Source organism: Brachycentrus maculatus, unplaced genomic scaffold (genome assembly GCF_059751285.1).
Source record: "Brachycentrus maculatus isolate JH-2025_06_01 unplaced genomic scaffold, ASM5975128v1 h1tg000152l, whole genome shotgun sequence".
Classification (NCBI taxonomy): domain Eukaryota; kingdom Metazoa; phylum Arthropoda; class Insecta; order Trichoptera; family Brachycentridae; genus Brachycentrus; species Brachycentrus maculatus.
In genome coordinates, this window is record NW_028280905.1 from 180,001 (window position 1) to 201,525 (window position 21,525).

The 21,525-nt window shown below is 32.1% G+C and overlaps 1 protein-coding gene across 2 annotated transcripts in view; it reads left to right on the forward strand.

Moving 5' to 3' along the window:
* The window catches only part of LOC148308696 (uncharacterized), a 153,970-nt gene that overhangs the window by 23,275 nt on the left and 109,170 nt on the right, over positions 1-21,525 (forward strand). Inside the window, exon 1 of one of the 2 annotated variants that reach the window (XM_088261253.1) lies at positions 11,994-12,041. The exons of the other annotated variant lie outside the window; for it this stretch is intronic. Coding sequence (XP_088117379.1) covers positions 12,009-12,041 — 33 coding nt within the window. The 5' untranslated portion in view covers positions 11,994-12,008. Of the gene's footprint in view, positions 1-11,993; positions 12,042-21,525 lie in introns of those variants that run through there. 2 annotated transcript variants of the gene reach the window in all.

A 21,525-nucleotide genomic window follows, 5' to 3' on the forward strand; every position in this document is an offset into this window, starting at 1 on the left:
AAACATTCTTCGCCTCTTCCATGTTCATGCATCTCCTCATACATACCCGCCGATTGTTACGACTCCTAACCCGACCACTTTCAAGTATTTGGCATACCTGATCGTGCCATGTTTTTCTCGTTCTTCCTCTGCTTCTTTTCCCAATTACACTCGCCACATAAATTTGTTTTACCGTTCTTTCCTCACTCATTCGTTCTACATGTCCAAACCATCTCAACACACCTTTCTTAATTTTATCGATAGTGCTTATCTCAGCTTTGCATTCTTTCCTTATTTCACTATTCGCACAGCTATCATACATCGTTTTGTCGCACATTCTTCTGAGAGATCGCATTTTGACTGCATTCAGTCTAATAAAATAATCTACTTTAATAGATATCAAATTGTGTTAGAGTGGGTTCGAACCGAGAAACTCTGACTCAAGAGTCCGCGACACTAACCACGGGACCACAACCCGACAAAAATTATCTATTCTAGTATTATCGATTGGGTACTTTTCCTTTCAATGTCATGTCCCCTTATGGTTCCATACGATTCGAGAGTAGGTTAAACGAAGGTAATATAATCCATACTCGTTATTATCTACAGCGTTACACCCACGTCGCGAAGTGACGTAGTATTCGAGGTAGACTTTTTGTCGTGATGGTCAATTATTAAAACACGAATTTGATGGTAAATATGAGTCAAATCGGTCAAGGTTTCTAGGCTGAATGGAAGACCAATTCGATGTTTCGTATAAAAATTATCTGATCGAATGTAATGAGATGGCCTACACAGCAATAATCAATTTTAACATAAAAATGAAAATGTTTTTTAGTCACAATATTTTAGGTGTGTTCGAATCATTGTTCACAAATTCTGGGTATGTTCCACTTAAGGTGAATATTTGTGTCTCTTCTTCGTCTTATTCCTCATTGCTGAGGGTTGTGACCCTTGCAGAAGCAATGACTCTTCTCCAGTTATCCCTTGACTGCGCTGCACGTAGCGCTCCAACCACTGAGGTGCCTGCTGCTGCCTTAATTTGATCGGTCCATCGTGTAGGGGATCTTCCTCTCCCTCTCTTTCCCTCCAGGCTACCGATCACAACTAGTCGTTCCAGGCTATCCTCGTTGCCACGCGCAACGAGTCCAAAGAACTGGAGAATCCGTCGGGTACAGAAATTGGCCAGAGTCAAGCCATTCAAGCGTAGTTCCTGGCGAATGGTATAATAATGTTTAAAAATATTATATTTAATAATATATTAATATATTTAATAAATTATATTTAATAATATTTGTGTAAATAATAAAAACACAAATATTTCTCTTTTTTAATAAAAAATAAATGAATAAAATGTGCGGTAAAACGATATTACGAGTATCTATCATATATTATTTTACATTTTAATAATAAATAATAATTAACCCCTTATTCGCACCCCAATGGTGCATAGGGCACTGCATTATATAAACGCAGTGTTATCTTGATCGTTAACACACGAAGGAAAGGTGATCAGCCCTCCGCTTCAGGTACCAGTCCAGGGTAATATTGAGTAAACATTAGAGTGAAAAAAATCACTTATATTTATTAGACCTCCCTCTGGGAATCGAACCCGGGACCTCCAGAACGGTAGCCGAGCGCGCTGACCATTACACTACGGAGGCGGATAGATTTTACATTATACGATAAATGATTATGTATGGAAGCGAAGCATGGAGTTGGCAAAACAAGGACGAAAACAGTTTGAATGCCGTCGTTTGAATGCGATCCCTCAGACGAATATGCGGCAAAACGATGTATGACATGTGTTCGAATGGTGAAATAAGAAAAGAATGCAAGGTCTAACTCCTGGATTGCTTTCACATAAGTACTTGAGAAATGCTTGAAAACATAATTTTCTATTTTTATTGTAGCTTAAAATTTGAGCAGTTAATTTATTAACAACATTTTTAATGTGTCCAAAAAAAGTCAAAGTCGCAAGAAATGAACTTTTATGTGTTATCGCTTTAGGTTTCCATTGTAATATTACCACTGAAGTAGTCAGCTATAGAAGCTATAAATAAATTATCCGTTTACCATAGGAGACCTCTTGCATGACCTAACAAGGCGATGTTGACGTATGTGCTCCAACACCACTCATACACACTGTCTACAGACGTGCTTACCGCTTACCGCTTACCATACAATCATGCTAGCATGTACCGGGTCGCAATACAATCTAGCCTCTTTCTCATATCTGCTCCGCGGTTAGTACCTGTTCATTCAATATTACCATACGGCGAACGTCAAACTGTGTGCAGGATATAAAAAAAATGTAGCACATAAAACTACCACATTGTTCCGCAAAGTGTGTGCCGCGGCACACTTGTGTACCGTGGTGATTAGTTGGTGTGCCGCACACATGCCGTAAGTATAGTTTTGTGAAAATAACAGATTTCCTCCAAATTTTGATTGCCTGTGCTTAGTTAAGTAGGCTCGCATTCGCATATAACATTTTGTTTTTTTTGTTTTTTTTTTAATTTAATTTTTATTTACATTTATTTTTCAAAAATACATTTTTTCCATTTTTTAATTAAATGCACTATGGCTCTTTAGGCATAGCCTGTGTTGAGCCGAAAGACTTACATGTTGGTAGAATATATATTTTTTTGAATTACTAGATTTTATACATTACATACAATAGAGAAAAAATATCAATTTACAGTTGAAAGGTTTTACAATAAAATAATTACAACTGGACTTTAATTATGCTCTTTCCGCCTTGTCCCTACCAACGAGAAGCAACCATCGAGGGACACTGTTCTTAAAAACTTGTTACCATAATATGGCAAATATGCAAATTTTTTAATTAGGTAGGTGTACCTTGAATAGAAAAAGTTGGCGTAATATATGGTATAATAAATATTGAGTGGAAAAACACTCATATTTATTTTGACCGCTCTGAGAATCGAACCCAGGAACTTCGACACAGTCAGACAGGTATTTTTTGTTTGAAAGCAGACAGGTTACAAGCATGGCGTATTCATTTTGTCAATATTTAAACTCATTTTCCAGTTACACACATGAAAAATATTGTTATATACCGTAGAACGGGGCTACTTGAACTTTGATGAGTTACTTGAGCCCAGTACAGAAAAAAAATTAATATGTATTTGGCCTACAATAATGAACGTATCGACATGATTCGTTGTTTCCCTGACAGGTGACACTTATTGTCACGATACTTCGATCGATACCACGATCTTTTTTTTTTGTACTGGGCTCAAGTAACACATCAAAGTTCAAATAGCCCCGTTCTACGGTACTAAACCTGTTTTTCGATACAGGTATTATACATCATATGTATGGAAATTTTCTGTAGGAACTCTTTCCGTAATACAATATCTATTTTTTATGACTTCTTTATGTTTCTCGACATTGTATTGCTAACGACATTTATTGTCATTTTGTGCTGTGTTTCACATATTTTTATGTCCACCTTTTAGCTCGATACATATGACAGTGTATAGTAAACAGTTGAAGTACCGCTGGTATAGCCGTGACCGTCCGAAGGTCGAGTGTGACTAATGCCGACGTCTCGGAGACGTTCTCGAGAAACAAAATCTGATGAGAAGAGTACTAAAGTGCCGTATTCGGATTTATTGACTTTGCGATTATAATTTATTAATTATGCTTAATATTTTTCAAATATAAAAATATAATACTCGTATAAGACCACGTTGATATGAATTTGAATTGATTTATGTAAACTTGGCTAGTTTTGAAAACTACAGCTGAAAATACTTCTTCTTCTTCTTCTTCTTCTTCTTATTGTAGGCCTTACGGCCTGTTTTTAAGAGGGATTAGCCTCCTGCGACGTCGATTCCCAGCTATCGGCCCATCTCTTTGGTGGTCTGCCCGGGAGTCGTCTACCATGGGGTTGGCCGTACAATGCGATATGGGGGAGTCTGGATGGTTCCATTCTCCTCACATGCGCATACCATTGTCTTCTTCGTTGCCTTCCCCACCTAACGACATCTTCGATTTCGCATATTTCCCTGATCTTGGCATTTCTCAATCTATCTCGAAGACTCTTGCCTGTTATGCTTCTCAGAGTCTTCATTTCTGACACTCTAAGCGTGTTTTTTGTGGCAGCGGTGTCTGCTCTACTTTCGATTCCATACGTCATGATGGGTCGGACACAAGTTTTGTATATCTTGATCTTGCTGCCGATCTTCATCTCAGGGTTTTTCCATATAGCATTTTTCAGGCATCCTGAGATGGCTGCAGCTTTGTTCACTTGCCCCATCACTTCGTATCGCAGATCCGTCTGAGCACATAGGTCCACACCCAGGTATTTAAACTTTTCCACCTGCTCTACTAAGACGCCGTCCACAGTCACGCTACATCCCACTGGGGTGCGAGAGAACACCATACTCTTGGTCTTTGTAGCGGATATAGCCATATTGAATTTTTGGCTAGCAAGGTGGAATGTGTTCAAGAGTAGTTGCGGCTCCCCTTCAGTCTCAGCGAATACAACGGCATCATCCGCATAGCAGACAACATCGATGGTTTTCTCTCCCAGTCTGTATCCTTTATGTAGTCCTTTAATATCCTCCACAATCCCATCCATGATGAGATTGAAGAGGAATGGACTCAGACTGTCACCCTGCCTGATGCCGGTACCGACTCTTACGGGATTTGAGAGATTACCATCTACTCTGATTCTGGTGTTTGTGTTTGAGTTGAGTTGCCTGATTATGTTGACTATTTCCGGGAGCGTTCCTCTTTCAGCCAGTATTTGCGTTATATCATTAAGTCTGGCTCGGTCAAACGCCTTTGTGAGGTCAATAAAGCATACGAATGCCGGCCTATTATATTCAATAGTTTTTTCTTTTATTTGCCTCACTATAAATACTGCATCTGTTGTGGAACGATTTTTTCGGAAACCTTGTTGCTCTTCGCTATTTTGAATGGTCACTTCTAGTTTGGACTTCAGGATCTGTGTGAAAAGTTTAAGAGTTGAACATAACAATGATATTCCTCTATAATTATCTGGGTTACTTTTCTGTCCTTTTTTGAATATAGGGGTTGTGATACTAGTCTTCCAATCGGCTGGTATATGAGATGTTGCTAGTATCTTGTTGAACAGTTTATATAATTCTCGACTCAAACTTTCCCCTGCGTATTTTAACAGTTCATTATTAATATTGTCAACTCCGGGTGTCTTTCGGTTTTTGAGTTTTTTGATTGCTGCCATAATTTCCCCTAACTCAATTTAGCTCGCTTCGTTAACACTTGTAATTTCTGATTTTCTCCATCTGTTTGATAGAGGTTTTGGAAATAGTTCTCCCATTCCCCTAAGGATATTTTCTTTGTTTGCACATATTCGCTTATTGGTTTCTTTTTATTTCTGAGCATTTTCCATACTTTTTTCTGAGCTCCATATAGATCATTTTCCATGTCTTTTGTGAATTTTGTCCAGTAGTCCCTTTTTATTTTTTTTTATTTTTTTAAGCTGAAAATACAAAGCACAAAATATAAATTGTGTGAATGTGTGTATGCATGTATATTTATATATGTATATATATATATATATATATATATATATATATATATATATATATATATATATATATATATATATATATATATATATATATATATGTATATATATGTATATATATATATATATATATATATATATATATATATATATATATATATATACACATATATATATATGTATATATATATATATATATATATATATATATATATATATATATATATATATATATATATATATACATATATACATATCGTCTGCCTCCGCAGTGTAGTGGTAAGCGCGTCTGGCTACCGTGTCGGAGGTTCCAGGTTCGATTCCCACGGAGTCAAAATAAATATACATGATTTATTTATTTATTAATTGGAAAACCAACAGAATATTTAACAAAACTAACATAATATAATAAAATTAAAAAAATAACATTCCGATTAGAGGTTTTTACTTAAGTAATCTAAAAATAAAAATAAACAGTATAGTCCTTATAAAAAGTGTAGTCCTTATTTAATAAAATAAGGACTTTTTTCAAATTTATTTTATTTGCCATAATTAACCATCATGCCGCTTCACAGTAGAGGTAGGCAGATAGAATGGACCGTTTACTAATCTGTCGTAGCAAACAATCTTCGCTTCCTCCACTTTCATGCATCTCCTTATACGTACCCGCCAATTCCGACTCCTGACCTGACCACTTTCAAGTATGTACTTTGAATACTTGATCATATACTTACAAATATTGATAAATGTTTTTATAAATAAATTCCTACAAACACATTTGCTTAATTAATATGTGATGTGATCCCATCTGCTTGCGTACAAACATTTTGTTTTGTTTGATGTTTTATTGTTATTGTCACACATATCGCTCACTCCTATCAACAACATAAATTAAAAAACTCGATTTTTCAGGAGATCTTTTTTATGCTTAAGAATATAATAAAATGTATTTAAAAATAAATATCAAGACACTTATTGAACTTTTTACTGTGCAACAGATTTTTTTAGGTAAAACCTGGAGGATTTTTCTACATTTGAAAATTTTTATGTATATTAAAAAAAAAACAATAAAACAATACCTTTTCTTCAAAATGCAAAAACAACACTTTCTGCCCCGCACAGTGCGTTATTTTGGCAATCTAGGGGTACTTTATTATTACGCTTAAAATATACCGGTTTTAGTAGGTTTTTGGATACTATCACTTATAATAACATGATTGAGTGAACATTTTGTATTTATCTTATAGTATTTCTAGAAAGATATGATAAAATGGGTATTAAAACAACTTTCATGCTTTATGAAAAGAGGTCACAGTTAAATGTGTTTGTATTACACTTAAATGTTTTGGCAGATATTAATATTATTTAAATATTTGCTGTAGATGCATATATGCATAAAACGTCATCACCAATGTTTGTAAAAGAAAGGTATATATTCGTATATGAGGCCAGGAATTATTTGAAAATGGAGAATATTCAAGTTATGTTTTATTCAGAATCACCATTATTTAAATACTCTTCTGATTCATTAAACTCATATTTTAAGTTCTGTTTGAATAGATAAACATGATCACATGGCATCGGATACTTTACCGTCTATCATACAAAATTCATCGTAAGCTTCACGTGCATTTTTATTTCATTCACAAGTATTTTTGTTGGAGAAAGTGTCGTAATTTCATCCAAATTTTTTTCTTTCATCAACTTCTGTAGTCATTTTGTTCACCGTTTCTTTAATAAAAACCAATTAAATGGGGTGCCAATATCTAGTCGACAATGGTGCACGATTTTGCAAATATATTTTTTGTTGTGTTTAACAGTTCCACTATAAGTATACATATTTGTATTGACATCATAGTAATACTAAACAATTTTTTGTCTGTATGATGGTCTTCTGAAAATTTTGTCGGTACCTATTTTGTCGGCACCATGACAGACCCACTTTAGAATTTTATTTTAACTAATGTTTTTCGAGTAACAAAGAGTTTCAAGCACTTCTTCTTGAACCTTGGATAATCGCGCCCCAGTATGATCGTTAAGTGACTAAAGCGGAATTTCAGCTTAAATTTCGTTGATGGTGATTGCTGGAGAATTTCACAGATTCTTTCGCTTAGTAAGGTGGATATTGTTTCCTATTTATATCTATCATTTGTTGCCTTATGATATCATACTGATGGGTTTTTAGATTATTTTATAGGTAGTGCTTAATCCGCAGATAATTCGGCTTATTTTTTATTGAAATATTTTTTTTATTGTTAGGAAGGCAGAAGATAACTCTCTGATGAAGGCGGCAGAATTTTTTTTTCCAGTTTTTCTCAGTTTGATTACTGTGGCCAAGGACAACTCTTGTTGGGTTGTTAATTTAACATGATTTTGTATTTTTCGTTTTTTGACCTTCGATGCACACGATTCAAAAACCTTTCAAGGCCTACAAAGCTTACAAATTGAGCTACTTTTCAAAGTACTTGATAGAACTTGAGTAAAAATATTAGAAAACATAAGATTTCCTTGAATAATCTATAAAGAATTTGAACTCAAGAATTGTTTTCGAGATCTACCCGATTTATTCCACTTTTGCCCAATTTTTTGACAAACACTTCTGATTTTTGTTTTAAAACTAGTCAAAATCTTAAATAACACTGAAAGCATATTAAATTGCTCCAAAACATATGCAATTATGGCTTCAACTCTCACGCGTTTCGAATCTACGACCCATATGTCAAAAATAGCCTGACGAGAAATTTACGTAGTGATTCTGAAATTGAGAAAAAAATGTATGGGTATGGCAAGTTAAGCAAAAAGTTATTATATATGCTAATAAAAATATAAGTTAAGCTTTTATAAAAATACTGTCATAGTACGGTATTTTAGGGTATGGCATACTAAAAGCCTAGTTATAATTGGAATAAACCAATTATAATTTATATTTACGAGCTATAAGTTCAACAAGACTTTGCAGGCTAATGAAATAATATTTACTCAAATAAAAACACGTACAGTATACCTTGATAAATTAATACTATAAAGTTATAAACAAATATTACACATACATAACACAAATTTATAATATGATGACTCAAGCGACTGATGCGCATTCGTTTAAAACCGCTCACCCCCAACGGCGCGCTGAAGCTCGGGTTTCCGATACGATTATGTATTTTTCGGAATGACTTAATTTAAAAATAATTAAACAGTTTTATAAAATGGTTTGTTTTCTATTGGAATAAAATATTTTTTTCAAAATATAAGCCATCGAAAAAAATAATAAAGTTCCGCTAGATTGCCAATATAACGCACCGTGCCCCGTAGCGAATAAATATTAAGTTTAAAATATGCCGCTTTCGCTAGGATATAGTACATTTTCTAGGCATTCCGAAAAAATGCGCAACTGAAAATTGTCGATTTTTGATATATGACGTTGTTGAAAGGAGTGAGCGATTTATTTTTTTACAAAGTTATACCGTCTTTATCATCCCTCCGTATCAAAAGAATGAAATTCAAACAGCTGTCATTGAATCAATAATGTCACAGAGGATATATCCTTTTGTTTATTGACGATCAATTATTTTCCTGAATATCCCGAATTTCAGAAAAATCGGGATCCGTTTCGGAGAGACAAATACTCGCGAAGGATTAGCAAATAAGAAAAACGAATAAAATAATATTTACAGATCTATTTGTCTTTTTTATCCCTTTTTCTCATTTTTTCCTCCCCAATTTTTAATTTTATATGTTTATTTACTGAAAAAAATATAAAAGCAATTTTTTGAGAAGATAAAATTTAATAATTTATTTATTTTATTTATTTTTTTTACATCCATCAGTAATTTACCGATTCAAATATAGGCTCGCCTAAAGCTAATATTAAATTATTTTTTTTAATAATAATAATAATTTTAATAATAAAAAAATATACATTAAATACGATAAAAATATTCATTTAATAAAAATATCATTTTTATTGTGTCCGAATCTTTGTTCACAAATCTGGGTTTCTTCACTTGGAAGTTTTATATTAACATCTTTGATTGACAAGAAAATATGTTAATAGAAAAATAAGTGCCAAGTGAAGAAAACCAGATTTGTGAACTAGTATTTCGACACACCCAAAATGTTGTGAATAAAAAACTGTTCAAATAAAAAGCTTCATAAAAAATCATGTTTTCAGGCGTCTTTTAGTGTGTGAAAAAAATCGGATAGAATCTTGCACTTAAAAAAAAAGGTTTCTGCTAAATAAATGCTTACTTTAATCAATCATAGATGCTGCCAAAAACTCGTCAATTACACGAAATAGAAAAGAAGAAAAAAATATGAAAGAACTTGTCAATTAAACGATTTATATGAGTTTCGGAATTTGAATAGTGTGGTTGTCAATCATGAGTAGAATAAATTCATGGGTTGAATTTATTCTACTCATGAAGTAATCACCTTAACCAGCCTTGATAGGTCGTTAACCCAAATACGCAGACTTCCATATTCTATGTTGAGATATCAATCTAACTAAAATATTTTCATGTGTTTTTCAAATTTTATGTACCGTAGAACGGAGCTACTTGAACTTTGATGTGTTACTTGAGCCCAGTACAAAAAAAATGAAATCTGTATTTGGTCTACAATAATGAACATATCGACATAATTCATTGTTTCCCTGACACGTGACATTTGTTGCCACGATATTTCGATCGATACCACGATCTAAATATTTTTATTGTACTGAGCTCAAGTAACACATCAAAGTTCAAGTAACCCCGTTCTACGGTAAATGTTTTAGTGCAATTGTGAACATTGTTCATTTATGTACGCAAAACCACATTTCTGGTTTTGTTGTATGTTAGCAACCTAATGCTGTCATCGGACCGGACTCGCCTCACTCCGTGACTCACTCGAACACGCCGTGATTACGTCACAACTTTTGTTTTTAGAACACTCCACTGGTTTTTTATATTTTGTTTTTCCATTTCAAGCACTCTTCAACTCCATTTAACCCCCTGCCGACGAATTATATGACCATAAAAAATATTTGCGAGATGATTCCGGCGTATAACTTCTCTTTTATTTAAGAATTTTTTAGATTCCTATGAAACATCTCGCATTTGAGCCAGCTCTGTCTGCGAAACAACGTTTAATATGTTTATGTAAAAAATAAGATAAATCGTATCGCATAATACAAATAAATACACAATCAGACCTATAATTTTTTTTTTAATTAAAAAAAAATATTAATAAATAAATACATATATATATATATATATATATATATATATATATATATATATATATATATATATATATATATATATATATATATATATATATATATATATATATATATATATATATATATATATATATATATATATATATATATATATATATATATATATATATATATATATATATATATATACATATATATATATATATTTATATATATATATATATATATATATATATATATATATATATATATATATATATATATATATATATATATATATATATATATGTATTTATATATATTTATACATATATATATATATATATATATATATATATATATATATATATATATATATATATATATATATTTCTTTACTGGTGCACTGCTTCAGATATATGCGATGTAAAGTCGGTGATTAATTCTATGAAGGTGATCAGTCTCACGCTTTAGATACCGGTCCAAAGTATTGTTAAATCATTGAAAGACTGAAAAATCACACGTATTTATTTTGACCCCCTGGGAATCGAACTTGGAAACTCCAGCATTGTAGCTGAACGCAGTAAACACTAAACTATTTAGGCGAATATATATTTTTAGTGTCGAAATTTTTGTTTGCAAAAACTGGATTACTTTGGAGTTGTATTCCAACATTTCATAACACATCAATATATGTGAAGAGTTATTTCTTCTTGTTCTTCTTCTTCTTTTTATGCGTCGTTGTCCTCATTTTTGTGTATCGTGACTATCTTCTCTTCTTTTCCTCCACTTCTTCCAACTCACCGCCATCCGCTACGTTCCAACCACTGATGAACTTGTGGTAGCGTTGATTTGGTCAGTCTATCTAGCGAGGATCTTCCTCTTCTACTGCATTCGACCCCTCCTATGACCATTAGCTTTATAGGCTGTTCATCGTTTCTTCTGGCAATATGTCCGAAAAATTGAAAAACTCGTCTTAAAACTCGTCACACTAAGGAAAGTCTGTCATCTATTTTATATTCAGAAATATGAATGAACAATAAATTCAGATTGAAATACTGTAGTCTGGGTTTTAACAGGCCTTTTGCTCTGTTGTTGTTTGGTTCAAGTGATAAAGTTATTAAAAAATTAATTGTTATTTCATTCCAGGTAAGCATCTTTGCATACATCACCTTCGTAAGGTCGCGATCACCAGACAACCGTCAAGCCTTTAGCTAAGAAGGTGGTGACGTCGTTGGTGACGCCTCGCTGGTTATGCTGTCCATAACTCTGCCGCTCGCTTGACATATGAACGACGATGTTAATGATAACATAATAACGGTAAGTTACGTATTTGTTATTGTGTTCAACTCGTGAATTGAACAATCAGTAATTTATACGACGTTTTCAGTACATACAATTTTTAAAAACGTTGTTTTATTTGATCATTTAGTACTTTAAATATCTTTATAACTAACAAACTATTACGCCGCTTCCCCGCAAAGGTCGGCAGAGACAATAGAACGCCACACCAATCGGTCTTTTCAATCAATCTTTGCTTCGTCCAAAATTGGGCATTACCTCATACATACCCGACGGTTGTTCCGACTGCTAACCTAACCATTTTCAAGTATTTGAAATACTTGATAATGTCAAGTTTTTCTCGGTATTCTTCTGCTTTAATTGCGACTACATTTACCTCATAAATTTGTTTTAATAATATTTATTTACTCATTCGATTCACATGCCCAAACCATCTCAACACACTTTTCTTAATGTATCGATGATGTTTATCTCAACCTTGCACTATTTTCTTATATCAATCATCTTATATGTTAGAATTGTGTTACCTTTATAAATAACGAGTTGTTTTTAAATGCATATAAGAGAGGTTTTTTTTTTGACGTACCATAAATGAAGGGTTAACATGTACTCTCGGCCAACACTTCAAGTGAAGAGAAGAGAATTGAATGTGTCATATAAATAGAAGTTATAATAAAAATGATTGAATTGTGATTCCTTAAAAAACGAGGATTAAAAACTAAAACTTAAAAATTGAAAAAAGTTTTTAAAAAGTTAAAAAATTCAATTTATATTTACTGATAATTTACCTAACATAACTATTGTAATTGTTTGTTTTCATTGGCAGCCAACTTTTTTACGTCATTTTCAATATTTTACGAAAGTGTAGATGTGCATTTTAGGCATTTTATTATAACAATGTCACATTCAACCTAAAACACCAAATTATCAGCACAGTTTTATATCAATATACATTTTTTTTAAAGGAATAACCCGCAAAGCCTCTTTCGAGGCTTGTCTACAGGTAGGATATTAAGAATACGGAATGTAAATGTGAAAAATACATCACAAATACCCAGACCAATTCAAATTTTATCTTTCTTGAATTTATTTTACAACTGGCGGGAATCGAACTAGGTCACGTAAATATTTGTTTTTGCAAAATTTAAAATCCACTAAATTTAGTCACCGATTTCTTTGAAATTTTGGCACAACGTTGAATATTATAAACTCTGTAAATAGCAGTACTTTCGTAATCTTCTTTATCTTTTTTGAGACGTTAAATGTTAAAATAACTTCTAGATTTTTTATATATTCTTGTTGCCACTATAGTCAGTTATGCTATACAGTTTTGCCACAATTATTTGACCGCGACTGTACCCATTTGCACTTTCCTTTAGACAAGATGAATAGTGCCCATATGTGGCTCTAATTGTAACGTATTATTTAACATAAGACGCCGACAGTTTAAAAAAAACGGTCAACAGCCTTCCGTGACAACCTGTATTACCGTAAACGTGTGGCACTTCATCTTTCAAATATTTCTTTCACTTTTCATTCTACTTTCAAAATACTTGACACTATCTATACTGATTATAAAACAACATACACACAGAACACTTAATTTAATTTAATTTAATTTATACATCTCAACATTTATTTTATTTCATTTTAATTGTTTGGGAATTATACAGCTTGCACACGAAAAATATAAAAAATAGTTAATGTAACATGACATATTTGGGTATGTACAAAGGTTACGACCAGTCGAAGGCTTGTAAAAAATTGATCACTTTATACACCATTTCACCCATAATTGATAACCACACTTATTTTTTTTTGAAAATGTATATATATATATATATATATATATATATATATATATATATATATATATATATATATATATATATATATATATATATATATATATATATATATATATATATATATATATATATATATATATATATATATATATATATATATATATATATATATATATATATATATATATATATATATATATATATATATATATATATATATATATATATATATATATATATATATATATGTATATAATTCAAACGTCGTTTCATGTGTGTGTTTGTGGCAGTATCTATGGTTGATTTGATTAACCTTTTTATTTAACGGAGAAAACAAAATCTACACCAATCTGCATAACTTTAATTGATTCGGCAATCACTTTGTGGTAAAATCTATCCTTTTTAATGTTTAACAGTTTTACTTGGTAAATACCACTATATCTTAAAATCTATTATGCCACGTGTTTAAATACATTTTAAGAAATGGTATTTACTAAGTAAAACTAAAATTAAAAATGAATTTACACCTGTTGATGAGAACATCTGTAGTTCTAGTATTTATTTATTCGGCATTAACTTTGTGGAATGATATGTTGATTTTTTTTTTTAAATTAAACACTTGAATATACCACTTTAATGAGTTTTATTTATATATACGACTAGTTTCTCTTCCCTGTATTTACTAACCTATTTATTTATTAACCCCTAAATATTTTTTATTTGATAGTTTTAATTTTTACCAGAACATGAAAACATGTTTAAGTTTTCGAAAATAGTCGTATATATAAATAAAACTCGTTAAAGTGGTATATTCAAGTGTTTAATTCAATAAAAATAATATTTAGTTCTCGAAACTAGTCGTGTTCACATTAATAAACCCAAAAAGTGGTTTTGTACTCAAATTATATTTTTGTTTTCAAAATTTGCATAGTGTTAAATTACAATATTCTCATTTTCGATCATCTTGCTTCATTGCATTGAACTTAAGTAGGGTTCAAAGACTGTGAACACATGGCTGACTGCATTCCTGAACTCATCCTAACTGTTCATGACGTCACGCCAGGGTTGTCTTACTTACTAATTTTAATTATTATTCATATAACTAATTACTTACTAACCACCACGTCGCTTCTCCGTAGAAGTAAGCAGAGAGAATATAACGCCACACCACTCTGTCTTTGCAAACTTTCTTAGCCTCTTCCACATTCATGAATCTTTTCATACATTCCCGCCGATTATTCCGACTCCTGTCCTGACCACTTTCAAACATTTGAAATACTTGTTCATGCCAAGTCAAGTTTTTTTTTTGTCTACCTTTGTTACATTTACTGATTTTTTTTTCACTCATTCGATTCACATTTCCAAACCATGTCAACACTTCATCTTCAAACCCTTATCCGGACCCCAATGGTGCATAGGGCACTGCATCATATAAGCGATGTGTTATCTTGATTGTTAACTCATAAAGGAAAGGTGATCAGCCTTTCGCTTCAGATACCAGCCCAGGGTAATATTTAATAAATATTAGAGTGTAAAATCACTCATATTTATTTTCACCCCCCTCCTGGGAATCGAACCCGGGACCTCCAGCGCGGTAGCTTAACACGCTTATCACAACACCACAAAGCGGACATCAACACATGATGTGATGTTAACACACAGCGGATGTCAACACACCTTTCTTAATTTTATCTCTTTTTGTAATTTTGTCTTGCATTCTTTTCTCATATCACCATTCTAACATCTATCATGCATCGTTTTGTCGCACATTCGTCTGAGTAATCGCATAGTATTTCAAATGCTTGATAATGGTTAGGTTGGGAGTCGGCTTAATCGACGGATATGCATGAGGAGATGCATGAATGTGGAAGAGGCGAAGATTGTTTGCAAAGACAGATTGGTGTGGAATTCTATTATCTCTGCCCACTCATGCGGAGAAGCGACGTGATGATTGGTTACTAAGTTAGTTTTTTTTTCTTCATATTATGACCATCTGTTACATACAGATAATGCACATTCTTGCACTTCGTTCATTGAATGCACGCTGTATAAATACTGCAATAAATAATGACTCACACCTCCCACTTGGCCCTGTGCTCCTGGGCTGTGATTAGAGTGAAAAGATAACGTTTTAACTTTTAACTTTTTTTAAAAAGGTATTGTTTAATTATTTTTTTTAAAATACTAAATATTTTTCAAATGGAGAAAATCCTTCAGGTTTTACCAAAAAGATCTGTTGCACAGTAAGAAAATGAATAAGTGGCTTGATATTTATTTTTAATATATCTGATTATATTCTTAAACTTTAAAAACGATCATAATGTTCGTCGTATAATTGACACGTCATATGTGAGATCTCTGCAGTATCTATTGTTAAGTTGTGTTAGCTTTTTATATAGCAGATGTCCCTATTTTTTGCGATGTATGCAAGATTGAACCCGAATTATTTTACATACCAGGAGATGCTTGATTTGACTTGACTATGATTTGACTAGTATTATAGTAAAAATAACTCCTATCCAGATTAGAGAACAAGTTTTTGGACACACTAAAAAATGATGTGAATTCAATTTTAATTTTTAATATTTGATAATGCAGGTTTTTTTACCTCAATTTTACGTTTTACAAACTAAATTATACCCGTCTCTAATCGTAACAAAAAGTACTAAAATAATTTTTTGATAATTATTAAAAAATATATTTTAGTACTTTTTGTACATATACCGTCGCGTCAGTGTGAATACCTACCCTCACATTTTATCCTTAAGACTAACAAGTGCGTTAGTCGTCAAGTTGGGAAGCCTGCGCGGCGCGCTGTCATAGTCTGTGCGCGCGATGTGTACTCATGTTTTCAGACAAGATTTTCAATACTACTTTAAATCATGAATAATACTTAAAAAAACAATAAAACGTCCATTTTGAAGCTAAATACCTGTAATATCTTTGAGAAATAGGATCCCTTATTATAAATTTTCAATTCGTAAAAAAAAACAATAATTATAATTCATTGTTACCGCATTTCAATAATGCAATATATCCTATCGGATATGTCCTTCCGGAAATACGGAACTATGAAAATAATCTATCATAGAGCTGATTATAAAAGCTGTAAGGCCGTACCTATCCCATATGGCGTTTAACCTTGATCCTGATGTGTTTACCTCGGTCAATACTTGTAAAACTACATGAGGTAGAAAAATACTTATGGATAATACTGGATTCATAATTGGATAACGGATGTGGGTAAATTTAATTGGATTGTATCATTCGGCCAAGTCATCCATGATTGTTAGACTCACGATAGACATATTACCAAAAAATATTTAAAAAACAAATACGGGAAGACCCAGGGAGGACACATTATTGTAAATTTGAAACAGGTGAAAATACAAACTATTTGAATTCTCAACAGTTTATTTTTTCACCTGTTGATAAAAACATCTGTAGATCTTAAAACAAGTCGTGGTTATTTTTTTTTTTAAACCATATTACATAATACTACATATTACATAAGCCATATATATAATATTCCCGATGAGTAATTTCTATTTCTCATTTTGGGACATGGGATTAAGGTTAACAAGACTGGAACACAAATAATAAAGTTAGTTACATTTTTTTTTAAATTACCAAAACTAATAGGTACAGGGCAAAATATAAAAACAATAAACAGGTATAATAAATAGGCATAAGAAGCATATTTAAAAGAAATAAATGAGAAAAACATAAGGTGAGAAGCATATTTGAAATAAACAAATGAGAACATATAAAAAATAAAATAAGAAAATATGACTAATCACTACATATATATCTTTCCATAATGTATTTTTCAGATTACTTATCATCACGTTTCCCCACAAAGTTAATGCCAAATCAATTAAAAACATAATTATTCATTCGGATACTCAAATTGTACTCATTGCTTTGGCAAGCACTTTGTGGTAATATCCATAAATTTTTAGTTTAAATTTCACTTGGTACATATATACCACTTTTTCTTAAAATCTACGCAAATGAGCGTGATAATTGAACACTTGTATAATACCATTTTTTAGTTTATAATTTTCAACACGACTGGTTTCGATAAATATAGATGTTCTTATCAACAGGTGCCTTTTTTTAAAAACCAAGATTTCAATAAAGAAGATTACAATTCTTCCAAAGTAAAATCTGGGTTTTAAAAACATAAAATAAAATCACCTGACGATAAGAACATTTCGCTCACTCCTTTCAAGAACGTCATATATCAAAAAACTTGATTTTTCAGGAGAACGCTTTTAAAGTTTAAAAATATAATACAATGTATTAAAAATAAATATCAAGCCACTTGCTGAACTTTTTACAGTGCAACAGATCTTTTAAGGTAAAACCTGAAGTTTTTTTCTCCATTTGAAAAATATTTAGTAAATTTTAAAAAATAGTTACCATAAAAGATACCTTTTCTTCTAAATGCAAAAACAACACTTTCTGCCCTGTAGCGGATAAATATTAAGTTTAAAATATGCCTCCTTTGCTGGGATATATTACATTTACTAGGCATTCCGAAAACACGCACAACTGAAAATTGACGATTTTTGATTTATGACGTTGTTGAAAGGAGTTAGCGATTTGTAGTTCTCGAAGCCAGCTGTGTTAAAATATTTTAACCCGAAAATGGTCTAATACAAGTAATAAAAAGTGTTTAGGATTTTTTTTTAATGTTGCCTTAAAAAAATATGCCCAGCGTGTTATTTGATAAGTAATATCTCATTTTACATGCGCGATCGTTTTAAGTTGATACGTTGTGAATGAATCGCGGATGTATGTCTCGCTTCCTGTGTCGCTTTTCCGGGATATCCGATCCGCTGTAACTGTAATGGAGCGGTCGGCCAGGGGAGTGTTTGGCTGTAATGTTTTCCCACCCCTAAGTGGCCCGGCGGGGGAGGGGTTGAGCGGAAACGGGGTGTGTTTGTTTTACGAGCAGTTGTATTAAAATTAGCCCCGAAATAAGGCTCTGTTTTGTTGTACCACCTACAGCAGTTTCAGATAATATATTACATCCGGTCGGGAGTGCCAGCGGTGATAATTTCTTTTTTTTTCTAATTAGCAGATTAGTTTAATTGATATTGTTTTTATCCGTTGAATCGGGTGCTAATTTAGGTGGTTAACAGCTGTCCGCTTCTGGTCTCAAAATGGAAGACATTTTAAACGTTAAAAGGGAAATAGTCTCATATTTCGCTCACTCCTTTCAAGAACGTCATAAATCAATAAACTTGATTTTTCAGGAGAACGTTTTTAAGGTTTAAAAATAAAACACAACGTATTAAAAATAAATATCAAGCCACATATTGAACTTTTTATTGTGCAACAGATCTTTTTAGGTAAAACCTGAAGGTATTTTCTCCATTTGAAAAATATTTAGTTTACCTAAAAAAAAATAATTTAACAATACCTTTTCTTCAAAATGCAAAAACAACACTTTCTGCCCTGTAGCGGGTAAATATTGAGTTAAAAATATGCCTCTTTTGCTGGGATATAGTACATTTTCTGGGCATTCCGAAAACATGCACAACTGAAAATTGACGATTTTTTATTTATGACGTTCTTGAAAGGAGTAAGCGATTTATAAATCAACGTGATATTTACGACATTTTGAGTGTGTCCAAATACTTGCTTACAAATCTGGATAATCTTCGATTAAGTTTTATTTCATTACACACGACTAGTTTTGAAATCTAACAGACGTTATTATCTACTGGCGAAATGTAAAACTAACGAGAAAAAAATATTTAGGTATATATACATGTATAGAGGTTGAAAGGGACGGGACTTTTTGTAAAAGGAAACTTTGATAATAATGGTGACGTATTTTGTAACAGCATATTATTATGTATCGTTTTATAAGAATTTAAATTTTTTATGTATTTCTAAATTTTCTAAATTGTTCGTGACTTGATCATTATTTGTAACTGACTGTAATAATTTAAATGTATATGAGTCAAATGAGTGGTTGTTTCTATTAAATATATGATTTGCAAATTCTAAAAATAATCACATGTCACAAAGTTAATGCCGAATCAATGAATAAAATATATGACGTATATCGACGGCCCCTACGTAAAGTACTCTATCTGCAAATCGGTTACTTTACAGGAGAGAGCTTAGAAGATTTTTTCAACGTATTTTTATTTATTAATTAACGGTTTTATCTGAAATTCTAAACTAGTATTATACATTTAAAAACATTGTAAAATAATGTATTGAATTGTAAATTTTATTCGTTTTATAGCGTTTTAGGAGTTAAATTTAATTAAAAAATTCGATGTAGATAGCGTCTTATACGCCTGAAATATATATAATATATAAAACCCTTATCCGCATCCCAATGATGCATAGGGCACTGCGTCATATAAACGCAGTGTTACCTTGATCGTTTACACATGAAGGAAAGGTGATCAGCCCTCCGCTTCAGGTACCCAGTCCAGGGTAATAATATTGAATAAATATTACAGTGAAAAAATCACTTATATTTATTTTACCCCCCTTGGGAATCGAACCCGGGACCTCCAGAACGGTAGCCGAGCGTGCTGACCATTACACTACGGAGGCGGACATTATACGCCTGAAAAGTAGGCGTAATTTATTTAACATATTTTTTTGTTGTCTTATATATGTAGATAACGGTAAATGTAGATAGAGCACTTTACGTAGGGCACGTCGATATATGTAATATGTTTTGAAATTAACGAAATTAAATAAAAAAAATATAAATCAACGTGATATTTTTTAACCCGCATCCACAGCCTATAGTATTAGCAATGGCTACGTGACATAGCGTGGGGAAGTCGAGTCTTCCAACCCACAACGAGTCACCGTGTCATAATTATTGCAAACACTAAACATCGAATTCAGATATGGCTATGGTGTTAATTTATGTAATTTATTCGGATCCTGAACTAAATTATGATATCATAGAAAGTAAACGACACGGATATTTATTTTTGTTTAGACGTAACAATTTTTATGAGCAGTAAATACACTTTTTTATTTAAAAAAATATATGTAACATTATGTAACACTCTCCTTAACATTCATCGTTCACTTTGTGTATTACCACTTTAATAAGCACTAACTAACCAACTAACCATCACGCCGTTTCCCCGCAGGGGTAGGCAGAGAGAATAGAACGTCACAACACTCTGTCCTTGCGAACATTTTTCGCCTCCTCCACGTTCATGCATCTCCTCATACATACCCGCCGATTGTTCTAACCTGACCGCTTTCAAGTATTTGGCATACCTGATCGTGCCAAGTTTTTCTCAGTCTTCCTCTGCTCCTTTTTCCAATTACATTCGCCTCATAAATTTGTGTTACTGTTCTTTCTTCACTCATTCGTTCTATATGTCCAAACCATCTCAATACACCTTTCTTAATTGTATCGATAATGCTTGTCTCAGCTTTGCATTCCTTCCTTATTTCACTATTCGAACATCTATCATACATCGTTTTGTCGCATATTCTTCCGAGAGATCGCATTTCGACTGCATTCAGTCTACTTTTATCCTTCTTTTGCCAACTCCATGTTTCACTTCCATACATTAGGGTCGGAACCAGGACTCCGTTGTGTTGTGACATTCTAATGAATTTTATATAATATTGTTAGAAAACGCAAAACACTTATAATATTTAAAAAATATATATATACTTATAACAAT